The 22,939-nt window shown below is 51.0% G+C and overlaps 1 protein-coding gene across 1 annotated transcript in view; it reads right to left on the bottom strand.

The window, feature by feature from the left end:
* The window catches only part of PLXNA4 (plexin A4), a 367,932-nt gene that overhangs the window by 45,898 nt on the left and 299,095 nt on the right, over positions 1–22,939 (bottom strand). Inside the window, exons 12-20 of the mRNA XM_014787750.2 lie at positions 22,727–22,878; positions 18,492–18,609; positions 12,706–12,842; positions 11,345–11,509; positions 8,306–8,399; positions 7,547–7,786; positions 6,745–6,891; positions 5,837–6,071; positions 2,742–2,884 (exon numbers count right to left, since the gene is read on the bottom strand). Of these exons, the coding sequence (XP_014643236.1) occupies positions 2,742–2,884; positions 5,837–6,071; positions 6,745–6,891; positions 7,547–7,786; positions 8,306–8,399; positions 11,345–11,509; positions 12,706–12,842; positions 18,492–18,609; positions 22,727–22,878 (1,431 nt within the window). The remainder of the gene's footprint in view (positions 1–2,741; positions 2,885–5,836; positions 6,072–6,744; positions 6,892–7,546; positions 7,787–8,305; positions 8,400–11,344; positions 11,510–12,705; positions 12,843–18,491; positions 18,610–22,726; positions 22,879–22,939) is intronic.

Genomic DNA, 22,939 nt, shown 5'->3' on the forward strand with positions numbered 1-22,939 from the left:
GCAGGGCCAGGGCAGCGCCCAGCGAAGCGGGAGCTGGCTCCATGCAGGGCTCTGAGGGTGGCCTGAGGGTGCTCGGGGCTTCTGTTTGTCAAGCCTGGCTTGCTGGGCTGGCTCCTTGCTGAGAAATAAGGCCAGGAGTCAGGCATCAGCCGTTCTATCTTGCTTCTCTCAGGAAACTGACCTTAGAAGACCGGCCTGGAGAAGTGCAGCTGGGTAGGGACCCCAACAGCTTTCAGCAAGGGGTGTGGTACTTTTTGGAAGGGCAATGAGAGGGAATTATTTGTATTCTGGTGCTGGGCAAACAGGGCTGCCGTTAGACAGTGAGGCAGGTTGTGCACTGAACAGCTCCAGGAGGTGCCATCTGGAGCAGTGCAGTGTCCAACCTGCACAACCACCCATGAGATCCCGTGACAGAAAGAGCCCCGTAACTCTCCTGCCACTGCCCTGGGCAGCTCTTGGCAGTGTACTGCCCTTGGGTGTGTGCTACCCGAGTGCCAAGCCAGGCCTGAGAGTCTGAGGATCTATGGAGATGCAAGTGCACGTGGGGAAGCCTGAAGATAAATGGGATCAAATGAGGAATAAGACCATATGATAGGATGGGGCATGATTTGTAATGTGGGCCACAGGAATAGCCTGGAAAACAGTGTGGAGTGTGTGTGTGTTCACCAAGAGAACACCTTGTATGAGAGGTGGCTGTCCCCTAGCCTGCTCCAAAGTCTTCAGGCTGCCCTATAGGGATGCCAGCTTTGAAATGGTCTCAGAACCTGATTTAAAATTTATATGCTTTAAGGAAATCTACTTTGAATTTTGAGCTAGAGATAAGGGGAGAATAACTTTATATACTCATACTAATTGAATTCTTCTTGTGATTATTCTCCATCCTGCGCACAGAGGGTGTAGGGATGTTGAAACATAATCTCCCTTCCTAGGACTGCCATGTCCACTCTAAGTCATGCAGACACACAGACATACAATTATGTAATCATTCAACATTTCCTGCATGCCTACTATGTGCCAAGCCCTCTGCTGGAGGTTAGAATTACAAAGACAAACATGGTATGGCACAACCTACACATCCAATCACACACCACACACACACACACACACTACTGTCCTTTCCTTCTATCACTCCTCTGCCTCACTTTAACCAGGAGCTTGCACGCTCTCCAGTGGGCTAAGCACCCTGGTCTTTTGAGGCAAGTAAAGATGAGGCTGGAGAAAAGATACAAAGAAGAGAAAGATGAGCGGGAATGAGGAGGAGCAAAGGCGAGGAGAGTGAGACCAAAGATGTGGATAGATAGAAGCATCACGATATGGATGGCGTTTTCATTTGTGTATATGACACATGTTTATACAATTATGCATGTATACACACACAGATATGCAGACAGAGGGAAAAGGTGCATTATTAATGAGGACATAGAGCTCACCACCCACGGCCTCTGAAAGTGCCTCTTGGTAGCTGTCCACTGGGGAGCCAAGGGGAGCCTCCTCCAGACAGAAGTGCCCGTGCCCTCACTATAGACACACACGTGCACACACACAAGTGCACACACACTCGTGCACACACACTTCATTCAACAAACAAGCATGGAGAAACATGTGTGGGCCCTGGAGTCCCCAGGCCCTTGCTGTGTTTACTGCAGAAGTGCACAGCCCTTCATCTCCTTGGAGAACCCACGCAAACATTCTCTCTGGTCAGTACCTGCAAGGCCATGTGACTCCTGAGCAATGGGTCTGTTTTTATTTATGGACAATAGAAATCTTGGAATTAATCTCATTTTCTGTTGTTGCTTTGGCTGCAGATTTTGAATTCAACCTAATAGGTACCCAGGGCAGTAACGCATGACACTGACTAGCACCTCAGAGGTCAAGTGCGCAGGCTTATTGTTGGGAGTGTGGACTCTGAAGTCCAACTGCTGGACTCGGATCCTGGCCTCGCTCCCTCCCAGCTGTGTGGCCCCAGGGCTCGCTGTACCCTTAGTTCTGTCACCTGTAAAATGAGCGTACCTACTTCTGAGGGCTCCCGAGAGGTTAAATGAATGGATGCATGTAAAGGACTCACAACTGGACCAGGCTATTAGTCAGCAGTCAACTCATAGCGAGTATTCCTTATGATTATTATTTTGCCCTGGTTTCCTCCTTTATATTCTTCACTTCTCTCTGGTATTTATCTTTGTAAGTTATTCTAAATCCATTTTGGAACAAAGCGTAAAATGAATATATGCATAAGCTAGATACTATGCTAGACAGTAAGTGGGATAAAATGTTCAAATGCTGCTACAAAAGACAGTGCTCATCATTCACATTTCCACCTCCCTTCCCAGCACATCACTTGTCTCTTCCACACGCATCTATTGAGCACCAACTAAGTGGTGAAATCCCTGACATTGTGGTTTCTTAAACAAGGGCCCATGAACTCCCTCCATTTGTTGGCCAGATTTCTTGTTTCCATGTATATGTGCAGTTTTTCTGGGTAGGGGGTCTTCAACCTCCATTCAATTCTCAAGGGATCCACGACCCCCTAAAACCCGAAGCACTACCCCCATCTCTGCTCTGAGGTTCCCTGGCTTGGCGCCTCTTCCTCCAGAGGGACTGGCTGGCACCAACAAGCAGGGGCACCTCCCTGGTCTCAGCTTTCTCACTTCCTCAATAGGCGGCTGGACTTGAAGGTCACCTACATCCTTCTCTGCACTAACACCGTGATGGGGAAGGGTTTGGTCACAGGTACTGCTTCTCACCTCAAGGTCCCGGAGGACAGGGTGGTCTTCAATTCCCGGGAACAGCACCCGCATGGTGTAGGTTCTATAGTCCAGGAAGGGAATCCCAGCTCCATCCAGGTCACTGGTCAACTCATGGATGTCCGTCTGCAGCTCGGCAAAAGCTGGCACAAAGAGAAGCCCATGAGACTGCTGGCCGAGGCAGCCCTAAGAGTCATCCCAGACTCGGAATGCTCAGAGCACTCACAGGCCCCTAGGAGACCTGAACGATGGACTGTGGATGTGCAAGAACAAGAAGGAGGGGTGTCTTAAGTAGCTGGGTGAATGACATAGGCATGGGAGAAAGACGCAGCACAAGAAAGCTTGTCTTGAGCCAAATCCCTTCCAAAGCATGGTTGGGGGGCAGGGGCTGTCCACAGATCTGTGCTGCTGCTGGGGCCAGGAGGGCCTCCCCATCTGCAGATGAAGGACTCTGGTTTGCAAAATGAGCTGGGAGGACAGGAGGGATGTAGAAGGACAAAGGGAGGGAAGGGAGAGGTTCCAGTGATGGAGGGTCTATTCCTGATTCTGTGTTTCATAGTCGGTTGCCTTATAAGAGTTAAGAACAATTTCTTCTGCAGTCCCAGTTCTGGGCCACATAGCTCATTGAAGCCAACAAACTACAAAACAGGGCCAGACGAAGGCTCTGCCACACTAATATACTCCGTCTGTATTAATACACAGGGTATATCTTGGTCCCTTCCTTTCACAAGGTGATGCTACTCAATGGTAAATATGAGATGCACATGAACACCCTTGTCTTGTGGAGGCAACTCAGGCCTCCAGAAGGTCACGTAGCTAGTTTCCCCACCCGCCCCAGGAAAGTACAGCCGGCAGCCTTAGGTCATTACACAGCACCAAAGCTGTGATCACACTCCGTCCTGGGCACATCCCTCCTCCTGGGCTGCCTCTGCCATAGGAGGTAGTCAGAGGTGATGCGCCCAGCTCTTCCCTGCTCCATCTTTCTCTTTAGCACACGCACACACACACGTACACACATGCATGCATACACAAACACATGCACACACAATGAGGATGGATTAACACAAGACGAACAGCCAGTGTACACTGAGTAACAATATTTCTTTCTAATTATATAAACACAGGAATAGGGAAAAAACACTTTGTGGCCTCAGAAGAGATTCAAAAGCCCTATGCGGCCCTTGAGAAGCAAGCCCTGTGCCCAGTGGGCTCTGCTGATCACAGGAATGTAACATAGCCGCCCCAGGCACTGTCAGCAGGGGCCCGGTCACCCTGCAGCACTGACTTCAGGCCTACAGATCTTGGGTTTCTGGGCCTTAAGGATCCCAATGTTTCTTGTTTGACAAAACAACAGAGATGCCACCTGGACCCCTGGAGAGGTTCCTGCACCCCTGCAACTCTGCTCTGGTCACACTGACACAGGAGGTGCTTGACAAGGAAAGTGACTCTGAAGGCAGATCAACCCTAATGCATCCAAGTGGAACTTACACCCAGTGTGTTCGCCTGTGCGTGTGAAAGGGAAGTCAGGAAGCCTTTTTGGCATGCACTGTCACCAAAAGCTCTGATGAACATTCATGGATATCCTGAGCTAGGACACGAGTGTGTGTGTTCGTGGGAACACGTGCATGGGCGTTGGTGTGTGTGTGCGCGTGGGAGAGCGTGGTGCAGGAGTGACAGAGTGTACGAGCCTGTCAGTGTTTGCGGACATGTGTGGGAGTGCATGCACGCATGTGCGTGTGTGTGTTTATATATCAGAAGTTCAGGCCTGTGACGGGCCCAGGCTGGGCCTCTTCTGAGTGTGTGTGGGTGTTGTCCTGGCTCACTTTCAAGTCTTCAGAAAATCACCTTCCCTGGACCCACGCTGCCCTGCAAACACTCCAGAGTCAGCTCCGGGCACTCCTGGAAAATACTTTCATGGCTAATCCCATGTGCACTTTGCCCTAAGTCTCCCTTCCCACCCAGGCGGCTTCACTCTCTCCCGAGCCAGGAGCAAAGACCCTCTCCTGGCGCCTCCACTGACACCCTTCGGCTGGATTCCCTGTCTGACTGCTAATTCCTCCTCCTCCCGAGCATTCTGAGAGGAACCTGGCTTCACACTCCCCCTCGCTGCCCCTCCCGGTTGGGGTGCTCAGCTGGTGGGAAGAAGGAGGGAACTGGCTTTTTATCGGTCTGCAGCTTTCCTTCAAGTCACCCAGCGCCTCCAACATTCAAAGCCCCGTGCCTGCGACATATAAAAGAGATTCTAATCACTACACCTAATTAGAGGGAAGAGTACATTGCGGAGAAAAAAATTAAGCAGCGTAAATATAATAAAAGGCAGTAATTAACAGTCCCACAAGGCGGATGCTGTGCTGACAGCTGAAGGATGTAGACAGGGGATGGAATGGACCCTCTTCCCCATCAGAGAGAGTGCAGCTGCCCTGCTGGGAATGTGAGACCCCCAGGTACAGGCTGGATTTATTCCACGTATAAATCTACAGCAAAGAACCAGCTCAGACCCTCCCAGGGTGACTCACGGAATGACATCCTGAGGGTGACAAGAGTCTGACTCCTAAATTTCCTTCTTGGATTTAGTGCAGCTGATTTTGCTTCATGGTGGTGTTGGTAATTGTTTAAAAATACAAGCTGTGAAACACTATTTCTTCTAAATCTCAGATCAGCCCTACAGCCTTACCTTCCTTCTAATGGAAGAGAGCTGAAGATTGCTTAAATGTGTCACGTCAAGACACCCCAAGGTCTCTCCGAGAAGAGAGCAGAAAAGCCACTCGGTCAGGATCCTGGGCTGGAAACTGCTCCAGTGAGGTTTGAATGATCCCAGTCTTACTTGGAGAAAGAGGCAAGGGGACACCTTGGGGGGGGGCAGGGGAGGCCTAAGCCTCATCTAGCCTTGCCCAGGTAGAGCCTGCTAGGATAAGGGTTTGGTCTGGCTACAGGCTCAGAGACCAGAGTTAGGTAGGACACCCAGCCGCCAGCACTGTCCACTGCTGCCCAGCCCGCTGCTTGTGTGTGAGACTCACATGCACACACATGCACACACACGTGCACTCACACACCCAGCCTCCAGCGTGAGACCATAGCCCTTGGCTGCTCAGTACCTTCCTTGCACTCCAGGGCCACGCGGGACTCCAGGTTGTCCATTTGCATCTGCAGCCGCTTCAGCGTGAGGTCGCTTTCTCGGGACTTGCGTTTGTAGGCGATGAGCACGGCCACGATGAAGATGATGAGGAGGCCGCCCGCCACAGCAATGCTGACAATGGCGGGCAGGCTGAGCGGGCTGTCCGGGGCGATGTACACCATCCCTGGGGAGTACTCCATGCCACCAACGCGGGCCTGGAGGGCACACCAGGCAAGAGGGAGCTGAGTGTAGGGACAGAGCATCCTAGGGAACAGCTCCAAGTCACTGATAAACTGGTGACCAGGGTGGGATGAGGGAATGACTCAGGGAGGAGAATCATCACTGGTTGTAGAAGCAGAGGAGAGGGCACATAGGGGCGAGGGAGGGGGTCTTCTGGATGGCTCAGCATAGCCCCCCCCACCACTGGAAAAACCACACATTCTTTTATTCAGGAGCTAACATGGTCGTCTTCAACAGGAAACAGCACACAATTGGGATCTAAAAGTCTGACGTGGCGTCAATGACTGGTGCCCCAAATATTCATCTCATTGTAAGGATAGATGACTGAGGCACAGAACAGGATATTGCGGACTGCCCCAGGCCCGCAACGGTACTCTCCTGGAAGGGTCTCATGCCTAAAACAGGTGATTTAGCCCATCATTTAACGCTGTTTTGCATTGCCCTTATTGTAGTACCAGCCAGGAAGGAAAAAATGACAATACAAAAGAAAGTAGGACAGGGAGAAGGAACTAGGGGTGTGGGTAGCTAGGAGCAAAGTTTGAAGCAGCCAGAATCCCTTCCTGGAATGTGGCCCAGGATGGAGCTGGACCACTCCCACCCCGCCATCCCTAGTGCCCACTCCATCCAGATGGGCCCTGCCAGCCTCACCATCACTTTGTGCCTGCCGATGAGGTTGGGGGACTCGCAGAGCAGCTGCGCATCCGACACAGTCACGGTGCACGGCTTCTCCCCGACGAGCACAGTGTAGTTCAGCTTCACATTGCCCCCAGCCACAGGCGGGATCAGGTTCTTGCCCTGGATGGACAGGAAAGCCCCAGTTCCCACCCCAGAGTCAGGACCACAGCTATTGGCCGGCTCCTCCGGATCCCACCCGGAGGTCCCATCCTGGTGACCTGGGGGAGAGGCCACCTTCTGTAACAAGTCCAAAAAATTTGTGGCACATATACCACCATTCCCCCTTCCTCAGTGGGAAATCAATAAGCAAGGCACTCTTTTCAGCTTGTCCTAAATGCAGCTTCAGAATCCTTCTCAACACAGAGCTGTAGTCAGTCACTAACAGTTGAGTTAAAATTAATTTGCTATCCATGCTCCAAAGAAACCCTATACTGAGGTTTACAAAGGGCTACACAGGAGAAAGCAGTATGAGCCTCTGACCTCCCAGGTGCTGGACTCAGGGGACAAGCAAAGCTTGGGAGTCAGATGGCCAGGGTGGATCCAGCTGCCCTGATCAGTCTCCACGGCCTGTAGAGAGTGTGCCTCTCAATCCAAACTCAGAGAGAGTGTTTACCACGCTCTGGACTATAACAGCCTCTGCTAGGGACTCCGGTCTCAAAATCTGGCAGAAGCCCATGACTTCTGGCCTCTTTCTGTGACTTGCAAACTTGCAAAGCCTCCCCCTTCCACACAGCAGCCTCTTCCTCCCACCTCCCGGCCACCAGCTTCACGCTACCTTCAGGATGATGGGTGTGCCGGGCTTGAGTTCCAGGATTCCCGAGGGACCGAAGGCCTCAAACACAGGGTTGGGGTAGTAGGTGAAGTTGGTCTTGTTGAGGATTAGCAGGGACTGCACATTGTCCAGGATGAAGCCAAACTCCTCGGGTCTCTCCGTCAGGTCAGACTGGTGGTCCGGCCCCAGAGCGAGGGCTGGAGCCTGGCAGGTCATCTCAGTAGCATTCAGAACCTCACAGAGCTGGGGAGGAGCCAGACAGGGGAGACCATGCAGCGCATCTCCACACACCCACAGCCCCCATGCAGCCACTGGGTCTCCCGTGGTGCTGGCATACAGCATGGCATTGACACAACACAGTTATGGAGGGGTCACAGCTCCTTTGCAGCCAGGACTACACGACCCGGGCACTCAAGAATAAGCTCCACAGCTGGCACTGGGCTCCGCTGTGCCCGTAGAGGCTGGCAGTGCCTAGGGCATCTTGAAGCTCAGGAGCAGCATCGGGGGTCGGAGGGATGGAGGAATAAGGGTATGAAACCCTGGACACCTCAGAAGTGATGGCTCCCCCATGCCTACACCCAAGGTGTGAAATGTCCTCAGGGCTGCTCACCCATCCCACCATCCCAGTACCCTGGGGTTCACATGCGGTGGGTCATCAGTGTCTGGGGTGGGCCTGCCTGAGTACTTGGGGACCCCACACCCTTTAGGAAAGCAACGTGCTGAGTGGGCAGCCCCCATGACCCCTGCCGGCCCTGGACTCACATTGATGTGCTCCTTCCCCCCGTGCTTGGCACGGATCTGGGGGTTCTGTATGAGGTCCAGGTGGGTCCCCCACACGGCGATGGGTGTGTTTCCACTGATAGGGAAGAAAGAAGGAGGCGTGTGAATACAGGGACAGAAATAGCAATGGCACTCGACGATGATGACGGCGATGACAATCAGACAGGCTGAGCTCCCACATTAAAGACGATGATGACCAGGAGGCAGGATAATGTTCCAGGGACAATGAGGACAAGCTGACTGAATAATAATAAGGATGAGCTCTCAGCAGCCAAGGGGAAGACAGTGATGACCAGATGTCTGTGGCCGCCCTGCACTGAGCTCATTCGGAGCGTGGACACCCCGTGGGGGCCGGGCCTGCAGCACAGCCCTCTTGGCTCCCGAAGCCCTCCTGACCTGAGCCAGCTGCCTCTCTGCAGCCCCCTGGTGTCTCCTCCCCCAGCCCTGGCCTGCCCCAAGGAGTTTTTTCACACTGGCATTGGCCTAATGGAAGCCTCACTCCAGACTGGCCCCCACCAGACCTTCCAGGGTCTGAGCACAGTCTCCTTCCCCAGGGCAATAACACTACAAAGTCCCAGTCAGATGAGATCCTGAAAGGCAGAGGCCCAGACACTCAGGAACCTCCTCTAGGAAGGCAAATGTGAAATGCTCGGGCCCCGGGGGGTCAGCCGGAGGACTGGATGAGGAAGGATCAGGAGATCCCGTCTTTGCGTAGCTTTTCAAAGGAAACCTGGATGCCTTTGTTCTACTCCAGGGCAGCAGGGAAGCTGACAAGGGGTGGGGGCTGTCTCCCTTGGGGGCTACTCAAAGGAAAGTGACCAATCACTTTATCCACAATCAAGGGAGTGTCTTCGAGAAGAATCCTACTATCTAAAACAGTTAAGTAGTTATAAGCTTGACGGATAAAGAATCCTTGACACCCACGTTCATTTCTACCCATCTATCCATCTGCCCATCTTTATACTCCCAGTTACTTCCCTCCCTTCCTCTCGCCCTCCACCTGCCCCCTCTCACGCACACACACACTCACCCACACGCACACCCGCACATGCATGCAGGAAGATTCCTGTGAAACCCAGAGAGGCTCTTCTGCCCATGGCAGTGTTTGGGACTGAGCTCCCAGTGTCCAGCCGTTTCCAGCTCTTCTCAGTCATCAGATGCCCCGCATCACTGTTCATTAGTAACCCAGGCTGTTGTAAGCAGCGTAAAGCCACATGCTAGTTTGTAGACTTTGCAGCAAAAACACTGGAGCCTGCTGGCAGACTGGGAACGCGCCTCCCCCTCCCTCTTGATGTAAGCGTGACTCGGGGTTGGCTGCTGAGTGCCGGGAAGGACAACACCTCTATTTCTGTGACAATGACAGGAGGGAGAACTGAATTAAACCAGGCTGTGAATTCCTTAGGGAGTTGCAGACTTCGTCTAGGCACGGGAGGCTACACCAACTTCCTGGACTCAGCGGGCCTTAGGGGCAAATCCTGGAAGAGCTTTTTACAGGCTACTTTCCCCTCTCTGTGTCTCATATTCATCTGCTTTAAGATCATGGCCAAAGCTTATATGGTTGGGCCTTAGAAAGTAACCCCTGAGGACCACCAAGTCTCATCTCAGCAAAGGCTGCCTTTTGTTTGTTTGTTTGGGTGTAAGGCCGGGGATGGCAAACTCTGTAAAGGGCCAGAGAGTAAATATTTTAGGCTTCCCAGGCCATATGGTCTGTTGCTATTACTCAGCTCTGCTGTGGGGGAGAAAGCAGCTATAGACAAAACATGTACCAGTGAGCACGGCTGTGTTCCAATAAAACTTTATTTACAAAAGCAGGCAGACAGCCAGACTTGGCCCCCTGTCCGGAGTTTGCTGACCCCCTAGTTCAAAAGACTGTTCTCTGGACTAGACTCGTCCCTGCTCCCTGTCTCAGCTTGTGGAGACCATATCTTCATACTGTGTGTTTGCACCTCACTTAATTCTCTCAGCGCCCTGCAAGGGAGTTGACTGATGAGAAACCCTGGACCCAGGGAGGTTCACTAACTTTAAGGTCATGGTTGGTAAGCAGTGGAGCTGGGCTGAGCCCACTCCTTCTGATCCCAAACCCTTGTTCCATTCCCTCCATGGCCCCTGATACAGCAGGTTCCCCACCAGGGGCCTTGCTGTCAGGATGCCCTCTGCAGCACCTTCTCATGAAGATGCACCCTCCAGGGCCTGGAAAAGCAGACTCATGCTGTCTGCCTGAAGCTCCTCCCCTGAGGTGAGATGCCACCACTCCAGAGACCCACCAAGCGGGCAGGGCCCCTAGGGATCCTGGAGTTCCCAAAGCCCCAGGTGACTCTCTCAGGAGGTGTTGGCCCGGGAAGATTACGCAACTGGCCCAGTCAGCTTGTGACTGCCTGAGTGAGAAGCAGCACTGGAGGGTCTTTCTACAACAGCATCGACCTGGCTCCCTCCTAGGACATGTGTTCTCTGTTGGGCACCAGGGAAAGAGCAGGGAACAAGACCGAGGCCCTGCCCTTGAGGAGTCTGCAGCAGAGGGAAGTCAAAGTCAGCAGGCAGCTAGAGATCAGACAAAGGATGGCAGGAGGCTACAGAAGCACAGAGGACAGATGTTGGAACTGGACCCTGGTGGTCAGGACACACTTTGCTGCCAGAGCAGGTCAAGGAGAAGTTGGGTCTGATCCTACTCTCTCCTACATCCCTCAGCAGGACTGGAATTATGGCCCATATTTGCCAGAGGTGAGGTTTAAGGGGAGCAGGACTGACATCCCTGACAGTCACTGTGAGATGGGAACACGGCCTCCAAATGTACCCACCAATCATCAAATTAGGGGCTCTTGCTGGTCAGAGCTTGGCCTCTGGGGCTGGGTTCTGCTCAGAGGTGCTCTCAGTGAAAGGAGGGAGCCCCAGCACGAAGGTCTGATTTGGGGGGTGCTCTGAGCCAACCCCAGTTCATCAGTCCCCAAAGCAGGACTTGGACCCAAAATTCTCCTTGGCTTTTGAGAGCTCAAGAAGGAAAACTGAGGCCAGGGCAGCTCCTACCTGACGATGCTCCACTCTGGCTCGATCCGCACGATGGTGGGGTCCTCCACATACTGGAAGACTAGGTCCTGGTGGATCTTGGCCCTGTCCACCTGCACCGTCACCTTCATCTCCAGCACCTCATCTGAGGACGTGGTGTTGCAGACGATGTAGGACGGAGAGCGCCTGGAGGGAGGGAAGGCGTGGACTGGGCTCCCAGGTGTCAAGGAGGGATGGATGCTTGTCCTCTCCTTGTTTGTTGGGCTCCTCAGAGGCAATGGGCGAGCACTGCCCCAGATATAAAGTTCTGAGAACTACTGACAAAGACTCTCCTTGACAAAACTGTAGACAGGTTCCTCTGAGCCCTCTTTTTGACAGGGCCTTGTCGGTGGGCCGTCTTCAGTCTGCCCCGTTTTTAGCAAGAATCCTGCTAAGTCAGTTTAGCGAAAATCCCCCACTCTTGATATCTGAGCACCCTTGATATCTGACCAAATTCCTCATCCCCCACCCTCAAGGTCTGATCACCCTGGCCTGCCTTAAGCAAGAACTCTGTTAAGTTGATTTAGCAAGAACCCTCCTACCCTCCTACCCCTCCTAACCTCATTTTCCATCCACTGACCCCTCGGTCTGCTCATCTTTGCTGTATTTGGATTCTGCCTGATCTCTTTCCCCATTGCCATAGTCTTGACCCCTACTGCAACAGTCCTGAGTAAACTCTTCCTTACCATTTTATCAAGTGTCAGGACAACTGTTTCTTTAACACTATAAACGCAAGGCCTGGCCTGACTTCCAATCTGTCCCAGCCCTCAGCATAGCTCTCTCCCGGGAACACCTCTCTCTGCAGAACCGTAAGCCTGCTGAAGGAAGGACCCCAACCGCATCTCTTGAGTCCTGCACTAGACACACCTCCCGCCTTGCCTCCTCTCCACCAGGCTCCTGGCTCCTTCTGGGGCTGGATGGTAGAACCAGGGGAGAGAAAGTGGGCTGCCAGCAGAGGTTTAACCTCAGCCAGCTGGGGTGGCTACCCCTGCCAGCTCTCAGCAGTCCAGCAGCTCTGCAGCTCTCAGCCAGCTCTGGGAGCTAACCCAGGGCCAAGGGGCTCTAGATTCCCCACTGTGTCCTGTGGAACCCTAGAGTTCTGCACAGTGGGTGGCATGGGGGAACCCACAACAGTGTGATGGGCCTACCCAGGAAGGGGTGCCCGGCAGGTCTCCAGACTGAGCCAAAACACCTGCAGCCAGGTACGCCCAGAAAGCCCTCTCCCAAAGGGAAAGGCCACCCTTGGAGGGAGGAAGAAACACTTCCCAGGGGTCTGCTGCCCCAGGGCAGCCCCGCCCACCCTCAGGGCTGGGAACCCTGGAGCCCGCCCTGAGGTGAGTTACCTGTGGAAGAGACAGGGCTGCTTCCCGAACATCACCACCACATTGCTGCCCGCGTTCAGGTTGGTGCCCGTGATGGTCACTTGGGTACCCCCGGACATGGGCCCCCGGCTGGGCTTCAGGTCTGAGAGAGTCAGCGTCTGTGTAGGAAAGGATCTGGCCTGAGACACAACTGGCACAGGGCCTGAGGAGGCAGCTCCCCACTCCCCGGAGCTGCCTTCTGGAATCCTTAGTAAGGTGGCCTCCCAGAGAGCTGGTGCAGTTTTATTAGGCTTGTGTGGATAGGCAAGGTTCTGGACCCCGAGAGTTTGCACCTCTGTATTAATAACACTAATAATAATAATAGCTGTTATGCATGATTTTTTAGGTGGCAGGCTTTATATCTTCATCTATATGTATAATTCAATTGCCCGATCAATTCTACAAGGTAGGTATTACTACCCATCTTACAGAGGTGATTCAGAGAGGTTAAGTCAAGTCCCCAAGGTCACACAGCTACAAAGTGGCATGACTGAGATCTGACCCCGGGGGCTCTGATGCTCCACCACCTCTCCAGTTTCCTGTCTCCAGTCTCAGTTGCTTTCAAGATGATTTGCCCCTTCTACAGGCCTCTCCAGAGAGCTGCCCAAAGCTGGCGGCAGCTAGAGCAACGGGATGTGAGGGCCCCAGGGAAACCAAGGGGGAGAAGCAGAGAAGGGTCAGCGGCCTGAGGGTTTGGGGGGAAGGAGGACCTGTGAGTTGAGAATTTGGAGTTGCAGCTTGTTCTTTGATTAGCATTTTAATGGAAAAAACTTTCCTCAGTCCCAGGTGAGAAGCCTGTATCTGCATTTAAATGAAAATTTCTCTCTCTCAGGTCCCTTGAAGAATTCTGCACCAAAAGTGGAACCTACTCAGCTCCGGAGCGGGCAGGCAACCTCCCCAGGAGAGGCCTCCATCAATAACTCCTCAGAGGATGAGACAAGGCCCAGAGAAGCCCGCACGCGCGCGCCCAGCTTCGGGCGCAGGGCACACGCGCGAGGAACACGGGGAGGGGGGGGGGACACACGTGGACCAGTGCGCCCGGCGTCCGTCCCTGCGCAGGCGCGCTAGGCGCCCGCCCCGCCCTCTCCTGGTCCCCGCGGTCCTCAGCCTGGCGTCCCTGTAGCGCCCACAAATCTGAAGAAGGGCTATTCTGGCTCTGCTACGGGCTCAACGCGAGACCCGGACCAGGGTGGGGTGAGGCTGCGGAAAGAGCCTTTCCTTCTCAACTCTGCATAGATCACGCTGTGAGACTTGAGAGAAGTCACTTAACCTCTCTGATCACAAAATCAGGGAGCTGGGTCAAAAATGTTTTTCTGGTTCTGTAACTCGGAGTCACCTTCCACAGATGGTGCCTTTGCCCCACTGTCTGTAAAGGGAGAGTTTCAGACCTGGGTCCTGCTGACCTCCCCAGAGAGGGAAGGGAAAGAGAGTGAGTGAGTGAGTGTGTGTGTGTGTCTGTGCACAGGGGCTGTGAGGCAGGGGTGGTCCTAGAGATATAGTCAAAACTAGGGAAGTTAAGATATGGAGGGTGGGGGGCAAGGAGAAGAGCCCCCGCCCCTCCCCGGCAGCCATGGGTGAGGGCTCTCAGAAGGGGTACAAGGGAGTGACCCCTGCTGGCTTTGCAGTGGCTCCTGTCAGCAGCCGGCAGGTGGGAGAGATAGTCTATGGTGGGAGAGGATGATACGGAGACACGTTTTAAAGTTGTGAGAAAGTATTAATTATTCAAGTCATGCTTCATAAATATTTCATAGTAGGTTTGCACAGGAAATCAAATTGTGCATTATCTGCCACCTCTCCACTTGGCTCCCTGGATGGAGGTAGAGGGAAGGGAGAGGTGTTCCCTGCATGGAGATCTCTACGGACAGAACTGGTGACAAGGCCAAGAGTGCTGATCAGGGGTCCCTTGGCCTTGGCATTCGGATTTTGAGTGAATAAACCAGCACATCAGAGTCTGGCCTGATTTGTGGAGGGAAACTGAGGGAGACCCAAACCTTGCCCCCAACCTCAGCACTGAGAAGGGGCTCCCCAACATGCCCCAAGTCCCTAAAAGAGCCCCAGGAAGGGGCTCCCCAGCTGAATCAGGACTCCAGAGGAGCTAGGGACTTCTGTGTGGGGCTCAGAGAGTGCCACCTGCAAGCCACCTAATGGAGTGGGAAGGCAGAGGGCTCTGAGACGTTGGGGAGTGTGAGAGAGGGGCATTCTGTCTCTTCCTGCCTCTCTGGTAGAAAGACTCATGGGGACCTCTGCCCCTCGTTCCCACCCTGAACCCCTAGGAGCTCTGTGGGGAGAGCCTCAATGACCGGGCCCTTAAATGCAAACTGGGGTCTAGGGAGGAGACCGAGGTCCCCAGCACCACTCCTCCTCTCTGAGAGTCTTCCCAAGTGGACATGTGGCTCCAGAACAGTTCCTCAGAGGTGCCCCTCAAATGGGAAAGTGACACAAATCTTTGGGTCCCAGGGACCCATTGGACCAATGCGTTCTTGCCTGGTCATCTCATCTCTCCTGACCTGGCTTCCTACTCCGACCTCTCCTCGCCGTCAGCCCCCTTCCCTCCGCCTCCCTCTGTTCCCATCTTTTGGTGTTCTTCCACACCATACCTTATGCCAGGAACACCCTCCCACTGCACAAAATCCAACTGGAAAACCATATTCTGCCAGGTCTCAGAACAGATCCTGCCTTTCCATTGGCTCCTTCCAAGAAGGCTTGCCTGCCTTAACACCCTACGTACAATTGCATCCCGCTGCGGGGGACGAACAGTCATGCAGGTAAGACTGATCTTTCCTGAGAGCAATAGGGGCTTTTGAATGTCTGCCACATACATGTGTTACAACAGTTAAGCCAAGAGCAGAGAACAGCAGGCACATGGTAGTTGCTCAATAAATGTCCTTGATCCTAGGCCAGTGGTCCTCAGCCTGGGCTGCCGTTAGAATCTCCTGGGGAGCGTGATTTAGCTCAGGGGGGCACCAAAGCAGTTTTTTTAAAGCCCCTCAGGAGATTCCAGTGCGCAGGGAGGTTTAGAGCTGCGTCCACACTGGGCTAGCAGAGAAATAACCTGGGCTCCATTCTAAGGACTTAGTGGTCTGACAGAGGAGCAGGGACACTGAGAGGCCACACTGAGTGCCAATGCAAACAGATGCTGTGGAGTCCCCGATGAGCATGAGCGGGGCCACCATGGGAGCTGGGGCTGCAGATTCGGAGGAGGCTGAGGAGGGTGTCCTGAGCAGGGTTTGGAAGAATGGGAGCATATGGCTTGGGGCAACGTGGGGAAGGAGATAGAGAAGGGAAGGGGGTCAGGCCATGCAAAGGCTCAAGAAATAGGACTGGATAGGCAGGCAGCCCAGACCAAGGAGCCCACTTCCAGAGGCAGTGGGCGCCCTGGGCTCTTCTTGAGGTGGGGCTGACATGGCGAAAATGGTCTCCTGCTGTGGTGGGTGATTAGAGTGGGCTCAGACCAAAGGCAGGGATTTAAGGAGGCCACTGCAGTGGCAAAGAGAATGGAAAGAGTAAGACTCCAGTGGCGATGGAGTGATTGATATCGGGCATTGAGGGAAGCTGAGCCACGGTCCACCAAGACGGTGGGCCTGGGTGAAATGTGCGAGAGGGGGGGCACTATTTGTGGAGCTGACATCCTAGGTGGGTCATGGGAGGTGATGGCAGGACATCCAGAAGACAGTGGCCTTTGAGTTAATCACAAAGGCGAGAGGCTGGGCTGGAGACACAGCCTAGACAGCTAAGGCCCAAAGGGAACACCAGCTGAATGAGGTAGGAGCCATTCCCAGTACCATCCACTCTGTCACTGCCAAGGGACCACAGGATAAAAACCGTTCCGGATAGTTGACTGGCCCAGGAAGTCCAGTGCTTGCTTTGGCCATCAGCACTGCCCTCCCTCTTACCACAGTGGCCAGGTAATTTCAGAGCCAGCCCTCATGCCCAGTTTTAGCATCCCACACCACCCCTATCCAACATTTGGGGAGTGCCGTCCCCATCTCTCTGACTCGGTCTCTCTCTCTCATATCTCAACTCTGCTGGGATAACACTTTATGTGTCTACAAATATGTATGATATACAATATATATATACACACTCTCTGTATATAAATATGAATACATTTATCACTAACCGTCTTAAGGTGTATTGGGTTTAACTTGGAAATTCCCTCGAATCCTTTCAGAAGAAGGTGGGGGTCCAAATCCTAAACAAATCAGTAAAACTATACATCCATTAAATCCATTATATATGTGTGTACTTCTATATGAGCTCCTGTGTGTGTTCACAGCCACTGTGCTTATAAGGACGATGGTTTTCAAAGAGTAGAGTGGGAACTGGAGAGAGCAGGGCCCAGGCAGGAAGGGGCGTCTGATGCACATTCCACGGCCACCACCACCTTCACGTCTGTACACAAGTGGGCACTTCTAGACTGTGGGCCTCCTGAGGGAGGGGCTGTGTTGGGCCTGATTCAACAGTGTAACACCCACAAGTCAGGGCCACCATGTTATATTATAAAACTCAACCAGTTAAGCAAGTATTTATCAAATAATCTAGTGAGTATTGTGCAAGGTGATAAACGGTTGTCAGTCGAAGGGAGAAAGAAGAAGAAAGAGGGGTAAGATGGTAAGACGGGTGGAACAAGAGGGAGGAAGGAAGTAAGGGGAGGGAAGGAAGGAAAGAGAGAAGAAAGGAAGAGAGGGAGCCAAGGAGGGAGGAGGAAGGGTCAAATGAGCTCCCCATGGCATATTTCAGGGCAGTTGATGCCCAGGCATAAAATCCATCACTCCAGGCTCTCAGCTCCTACAAGCAGCTCAGAATCATGAGGAAATTATACCATCACAGCTGTCATTAACCTGAGAAGTTAGCTGGATGGTACAACAGTTTTGGAAATGATGCAGTGTGCATGGCAGAGGACGTGCTCATGTCTCCAGCATCCCCGTCATCACAAGGCGTGGAGGTTCTGAAAGTCCTTGCTCCGCAGAACCCTTTGCCTAGGACTGCAGGGAGCTTGTCAGGCAGCTTTTGCAGGGCCAGCGAGGGTCCAGCTGGAGGGCATGTGAGGGTGGGGGAGAGATCTGCAGCGAGGCCATGAGATGGGGAGGGAGATTTGGGGAGAGCAGTTGGGAGGCGGGGTACCAGCATGGGTAGAGGAAGGTGGAGTGGGGTGCAGGTGAGATGTGGGAGAATGAGGTGGGGTTAAGGAGGTCATGGGATTGGGATGATGGTGATGGGGAAGGTGGGATGAGTGAGGATGAGATGGAAATGATAGGGTGCCAGTGTACAGGGAAATGGCAGGGCATGGTAGACCTGGTGGCAATCATTGAAATCATAGAGAAAATGATACTAGAAGTGATAAATCTGTTTTATGTAATTTTCACAACAATACCATGGGGTAGATGCTATTGTTATCCCTGTTTTAGAAATGAAGATACTGAGGCACAGCAAGGTTAGGCAACTTGCCCAACTTCCCCCAGCTGGTACGAGGCAGAGCCAGGGCCTAATCCCAGGAATCCTGATGCACAGCCCCTCTCACCTGCCCTGCCACCTTGCCACTCAGCCAGGAGCCAAAGCAACTTCCCTGGAGCCATACGGCCAGGTGCAGCACAGTCTGGATTTGAATCCACGTCTTCCAGACTTCCAAGGCTGCGCTTTCTGGCACTGTAGGACGGGATTCCCGTGACCCTGCGCTGGGTCTGCCCACAGAGGTCTAGACGGGCCCAGCAATCATGGTCATGAGGTCTGTGACCTGCACCTGGCCAGGCCACTGGGCCAGGACTCACCATGAAGTAATAGAGTTGCGAGGACCGGGCCATGAACTCGGGCCGACACACGGCCACACAGATCTCCACGAAGCCAGCATGCTGGCTGGGCTTGGCCTCCCCCATCTCACACACAATCCTGCAGGGAGGAAAGGACAGATCCCATGGGTCACAGGACGGTCACAGGACTCCCAGCCGACACCCGTGGGCCCCACACCTACACAGACCCTCTTCTCTGCAGTAGGATCTCAGGGATGGGCAGGGAAGGAGGAGACTGAAGATATCCCTGACTCCTCCCTGCAGGGGCTCCTCCCTGGTTCTCAGGAATGGAGGAAATGCAACCTACAGGAGTCTCCCTGGAGGCACTTTGTGAAGTGGGGAGGCTAGGGGAAGGTCCCTGTGTTCTGACCCCAGACACTCAGCCCCTGATTCATGAATTGTCCACTCAATTGTGAATTAGAGTGCAGGGAATATTTCAACCATATTAGTTCAGGGAATAGAGTGGGCAGGGCCCAGAGAGGTGAAGCAACTTATCCAAGGGCCCACAGCAAGTCAGACAGGGACCTTGGAGCAGACCTAAGGATTTCAGATCCTCACCTGGGAGCTCTTTGCTCTCAATGCATGGACTGCCTCAGTGAAGTGTTTTCTGCTGCCAGCCCCAGCTGGGGGCCAGGCAGTAGAGGATATATTTGGTGGGGGTGAGAGGGAGTGTGGGCTGGGGGCTGGGGGAGGAGAGTTGTAAATTTTTCTCTTTTAAGAAATTTTTGTTTCAATTACAAAATTTGTTTATACTCTGAAAATGAGACAGTACAGAAGTGTAACAGTAAAAAGTGTCCCTTTCTTCACTCCTAACTTTTAAAAGTTTGCTATGTATATATCCTTGAAGACCTTCTTCTAGACCTATGCAAATATATATATATTTTATATATATAATATATATATAATCTCCACTTTCCAAAGGAAGAAACTGAGGCACAGGAAAGGTAGGCAATCGCCTAAATATATATATTTGCACATATACACACATATGTGTATATATATGTATGTTTTATATTATGCATACAGATAAATGTAAATGTTACATATATAGACACACACAACTATATACAAACATACATATATAAAGAAACATACACATGATTTTTAAAATAGAAGCGAAACCTAACTGCCCACTGTTCCAAACTCCTGTCTTTTTACTCAACAGCATAGCACGGACTTCCCTTCAGGTCACTGTAAACACAGCCCCGCTCTATTCTTTTCAGCAGCTTCACAGGATTTCCTCCTATGACTGCATCATCATTTGTTCAACCATCCTCCTACTGATGTACATTTAACTGATCCCGATTTTTCTCCTATTCCAAATAATCCTGCAAAATGAACCAATTTATACACACATCCTTGAGCATTGTATATTTATTAGAATAGTTTTCTGAGGAGGGAACTTGCGGGGTCATTGTTGGTGCATTTAATGTTTGATCGGTAGAGAGAAATAATGGTCTCTAAGGGCTGTACCGATTTGCACTTCTATCAACGGCAATTGAGTGAGATTACTTCACTCTTTTGCAAACACTAGATATTATCAATCCTTTGAAAGTTTTTCCAGTATAATAGGAAGTGATCTCATTTTCATTTTTATTTTCCTGATTACTAGTGAGGTTGGACATATTTTCATGTCTGTGTATGTGGGTTTTTAAGCAATCTTATACGGTCTTTGCTTTGACTTGTCTGAAGCCCTCTCTTATTTTGCTAATCGACCGTCCTTTTGTAGGAGCTTCTGAATTAGCAGTGTTAACTTTCGTCTGTAATTGTAGCTGTTTTTTCCCAGTTTGTCGCCTGCCTTTCAACTTCGTTTATAATGCCTTTTGTCATCCTAAAGTTCAAAACTATCTGTGGGGTTCAACTGCTCTTTCTTTTACATTATGGCTTCTAGTTCTGTGTTTCTCTTAGAAAGAACTTCTGGGTGAGAGTCCAGCAAAAAGTATATGCCTTCCGTCCAGATAACATAATTAATACATGTTCAGTGTGAAAAAAAAAAAGAAAATATATAAAAGCATTTGCTATACATACATACACCTGCCCAGAAATATCCATTGTCAACACCTCGCTGTACATGTTTCCAGTCTTGCTTTTCTTTTAAAAATTAATTAGGAACTCTGTACTCTGCCTGGTAACCTGTGTTCTCACTTAATATACCTTGAGTGTACGCCGGGTCATGGTTTTTCTGTAATGTTTGATTTAACGGCCATGTAATTTACTGTCCTGTGCATATACAATAACTTATTGAACTGATTGATTCCCTGTTTTTAAACATACAAATTGCTTCTAAATTTTAACTATTATAAGTAAGGCCTAAATAAGCATTCTTGCAAATAAATATTTGTGCATTCTGATTATTTAGGGAAGGCTCTAGAAGTATTATGGTTGGGCTAAAGACTTTCGATCTATATTTCCAAAGTGCCTTCTGGAAAGTTCTTCCCAAAGTACCCTTCCGACATGAATGGATGAGTGTGCTACTTTTCATCCTCTCATCTGCACTAGGCATGAACTTTTAAAATTGTTCCCGTTGTTTTAATTTGCATTTCATTGATTACTACTGATGTTAAACATTTTTTTATGTGACTTTTGGTTCTTTGTCTGTCTTGAGAATTGCACATTCATGCTCTTTGCTCATTTTCTGATTATTTGCCTTTTATTTATAGAACCTCTTCATATCTTAAGAAAAAGCATCTGTTAACTATAATAGAGTATAACCATATTTCCAGTTTATAGTTCATATTTTTATTCTGCTTACGATAATTTTTGATGCACAAGTTTTAGAGTTTTATATACTCAAATCCCCTAATCTTTTCCTTTATATTTTTTCTTTTGTGGTTATACATAAAACACCTTCCCTTCCTTGAAATCAAATAAATTCTCTTGTATTTTCTCCTAATCCTTTCACAGTTTCATTTTTTAACACTTAACTCTTTAATCTGTCTGGAATTTATTTTGATGTATAATGTGAAATAAGGATCTGATATTGTATTTTTTTCAGGGAGTTAACCAGCACCACTTATTGAATGATCTTTCTTTTCCTTGTTGATTTGAAATGTCACCTCTATCACATACTAAATTTTTATATATCAGGATTCTTTTTCTGGGTGTTCTGTCTTATTCCGCTGATCTAATACCACAATACTTTAATCATGTGGCTTTATAATAACAATTTCTATATCTGGCTGTGCAGGTCCAAAGTAGGGTATTTTAAAGTTCCCCAAATCACAATATATCGGTAGAAGCCTGCTATGGTTTTGTTCTGGGAAGGACTCAGAATGTTGAAGGACTCACAGAAAGATTTTTGGATAAATAAGCGATGGTGGACCGAGACTTGAGCCTTCAACCATCTGATCTACTATGAGTGCCTTAGGAAGACCTGGATGGAAATCAGGAAGAATTGAGAATGGCAGTATTGGGGGTTCCAGAATCACTAAATCGGAGCAAGACCCAGCAAGCAGAAATGCAACCTGCGCTGACCTACTTGAGAGATGCCTTGCAAAGAGTCAACAACTTATGTACATAGGACAAGTGGCAAGGTTTCAATCCAGGAGAGGCAGCCAAGATGGTAGAGAATATAGATTCTATTGTGCTGGTAAACATTTCATGGTTGTGTTTGCTGGGCTGGAAAATTGTGTTTACTTATTTACAAGACAATACATGACTCACAAACCTCCTCCAACAAGTGGGTTGGAGGTCAAGGTCACTCGTTGAATGACCTTGCCTGCAGTGCACCAGTAGACCTTGCGGTGAGAAAAACAATCCAAAGTACCCACAGGCCTGCAAGTGGGTGTGGAGTTTCATTTTGAGTCTCCATAGAAAGTAGACAGGATCAGCTTCTTTCGTAATTGGGGGAGGACATGAGTGGGGTGTTGGGGACAGCAGAGGGAGTTGGGGTAAGGATTTGAACTCACACTTCTCCTGCAGATTTTAATTTTGCATTGTCTCACCCCTACCCACAGCCACACCCTACGAAGATAACAATCACTATTCTCTTCCTTCCCAGCCTTTTCTCCTTCCTCTTTCTGCACTTCTCCCAATATGGCAACTAGCTAGTTCAGAGGCTGGGGCGTCGTGGGAGCCACTCCCTGCCACATCCTAGAATGTTAGGGGCATTCTCCTCTCTGTCCCAAGCTCTAAGACTGTCTGTTGCTGGGCAGGGAAGATAAGTCAACAACAACAGACAGTCGTATCTCCCCATGTCTCAGGTGGCTTCCACTTACTGTTCCGCAGGGATGTAGCCATCCACCAGAGGGCTGCACTCCACGCCGGCCACCTTGACATGGGAGGCGATGTCCCGGAATTCCAGGCCCAGGTTCTCCCCTCGGATGGTGACCTTGGTACCCCCTTCCCGGGGGCCTGTCACTGGGATTATCTGGAGGGAGGAAGCATGGTAATTTGGCCGGCACCAAGATAGAGCCATCACCCACTTGCTG

The sequence above is a fragment of the Ceratotherium simum genome, chromosome 1, assembly GCF_057802395.1.
Source record: "Ceratotherium simum simum isolate JZ-2026a chromosome 1, ASM5780239v1, whole genome shotgun sequence".
Classification (NCBI taxonomy): Eukaryota; Metazoa; Chordata; class Mammalia; order Perissodactyla; family Rhinocerotidae; genus Ceratotherium; species Ceratotherium simum.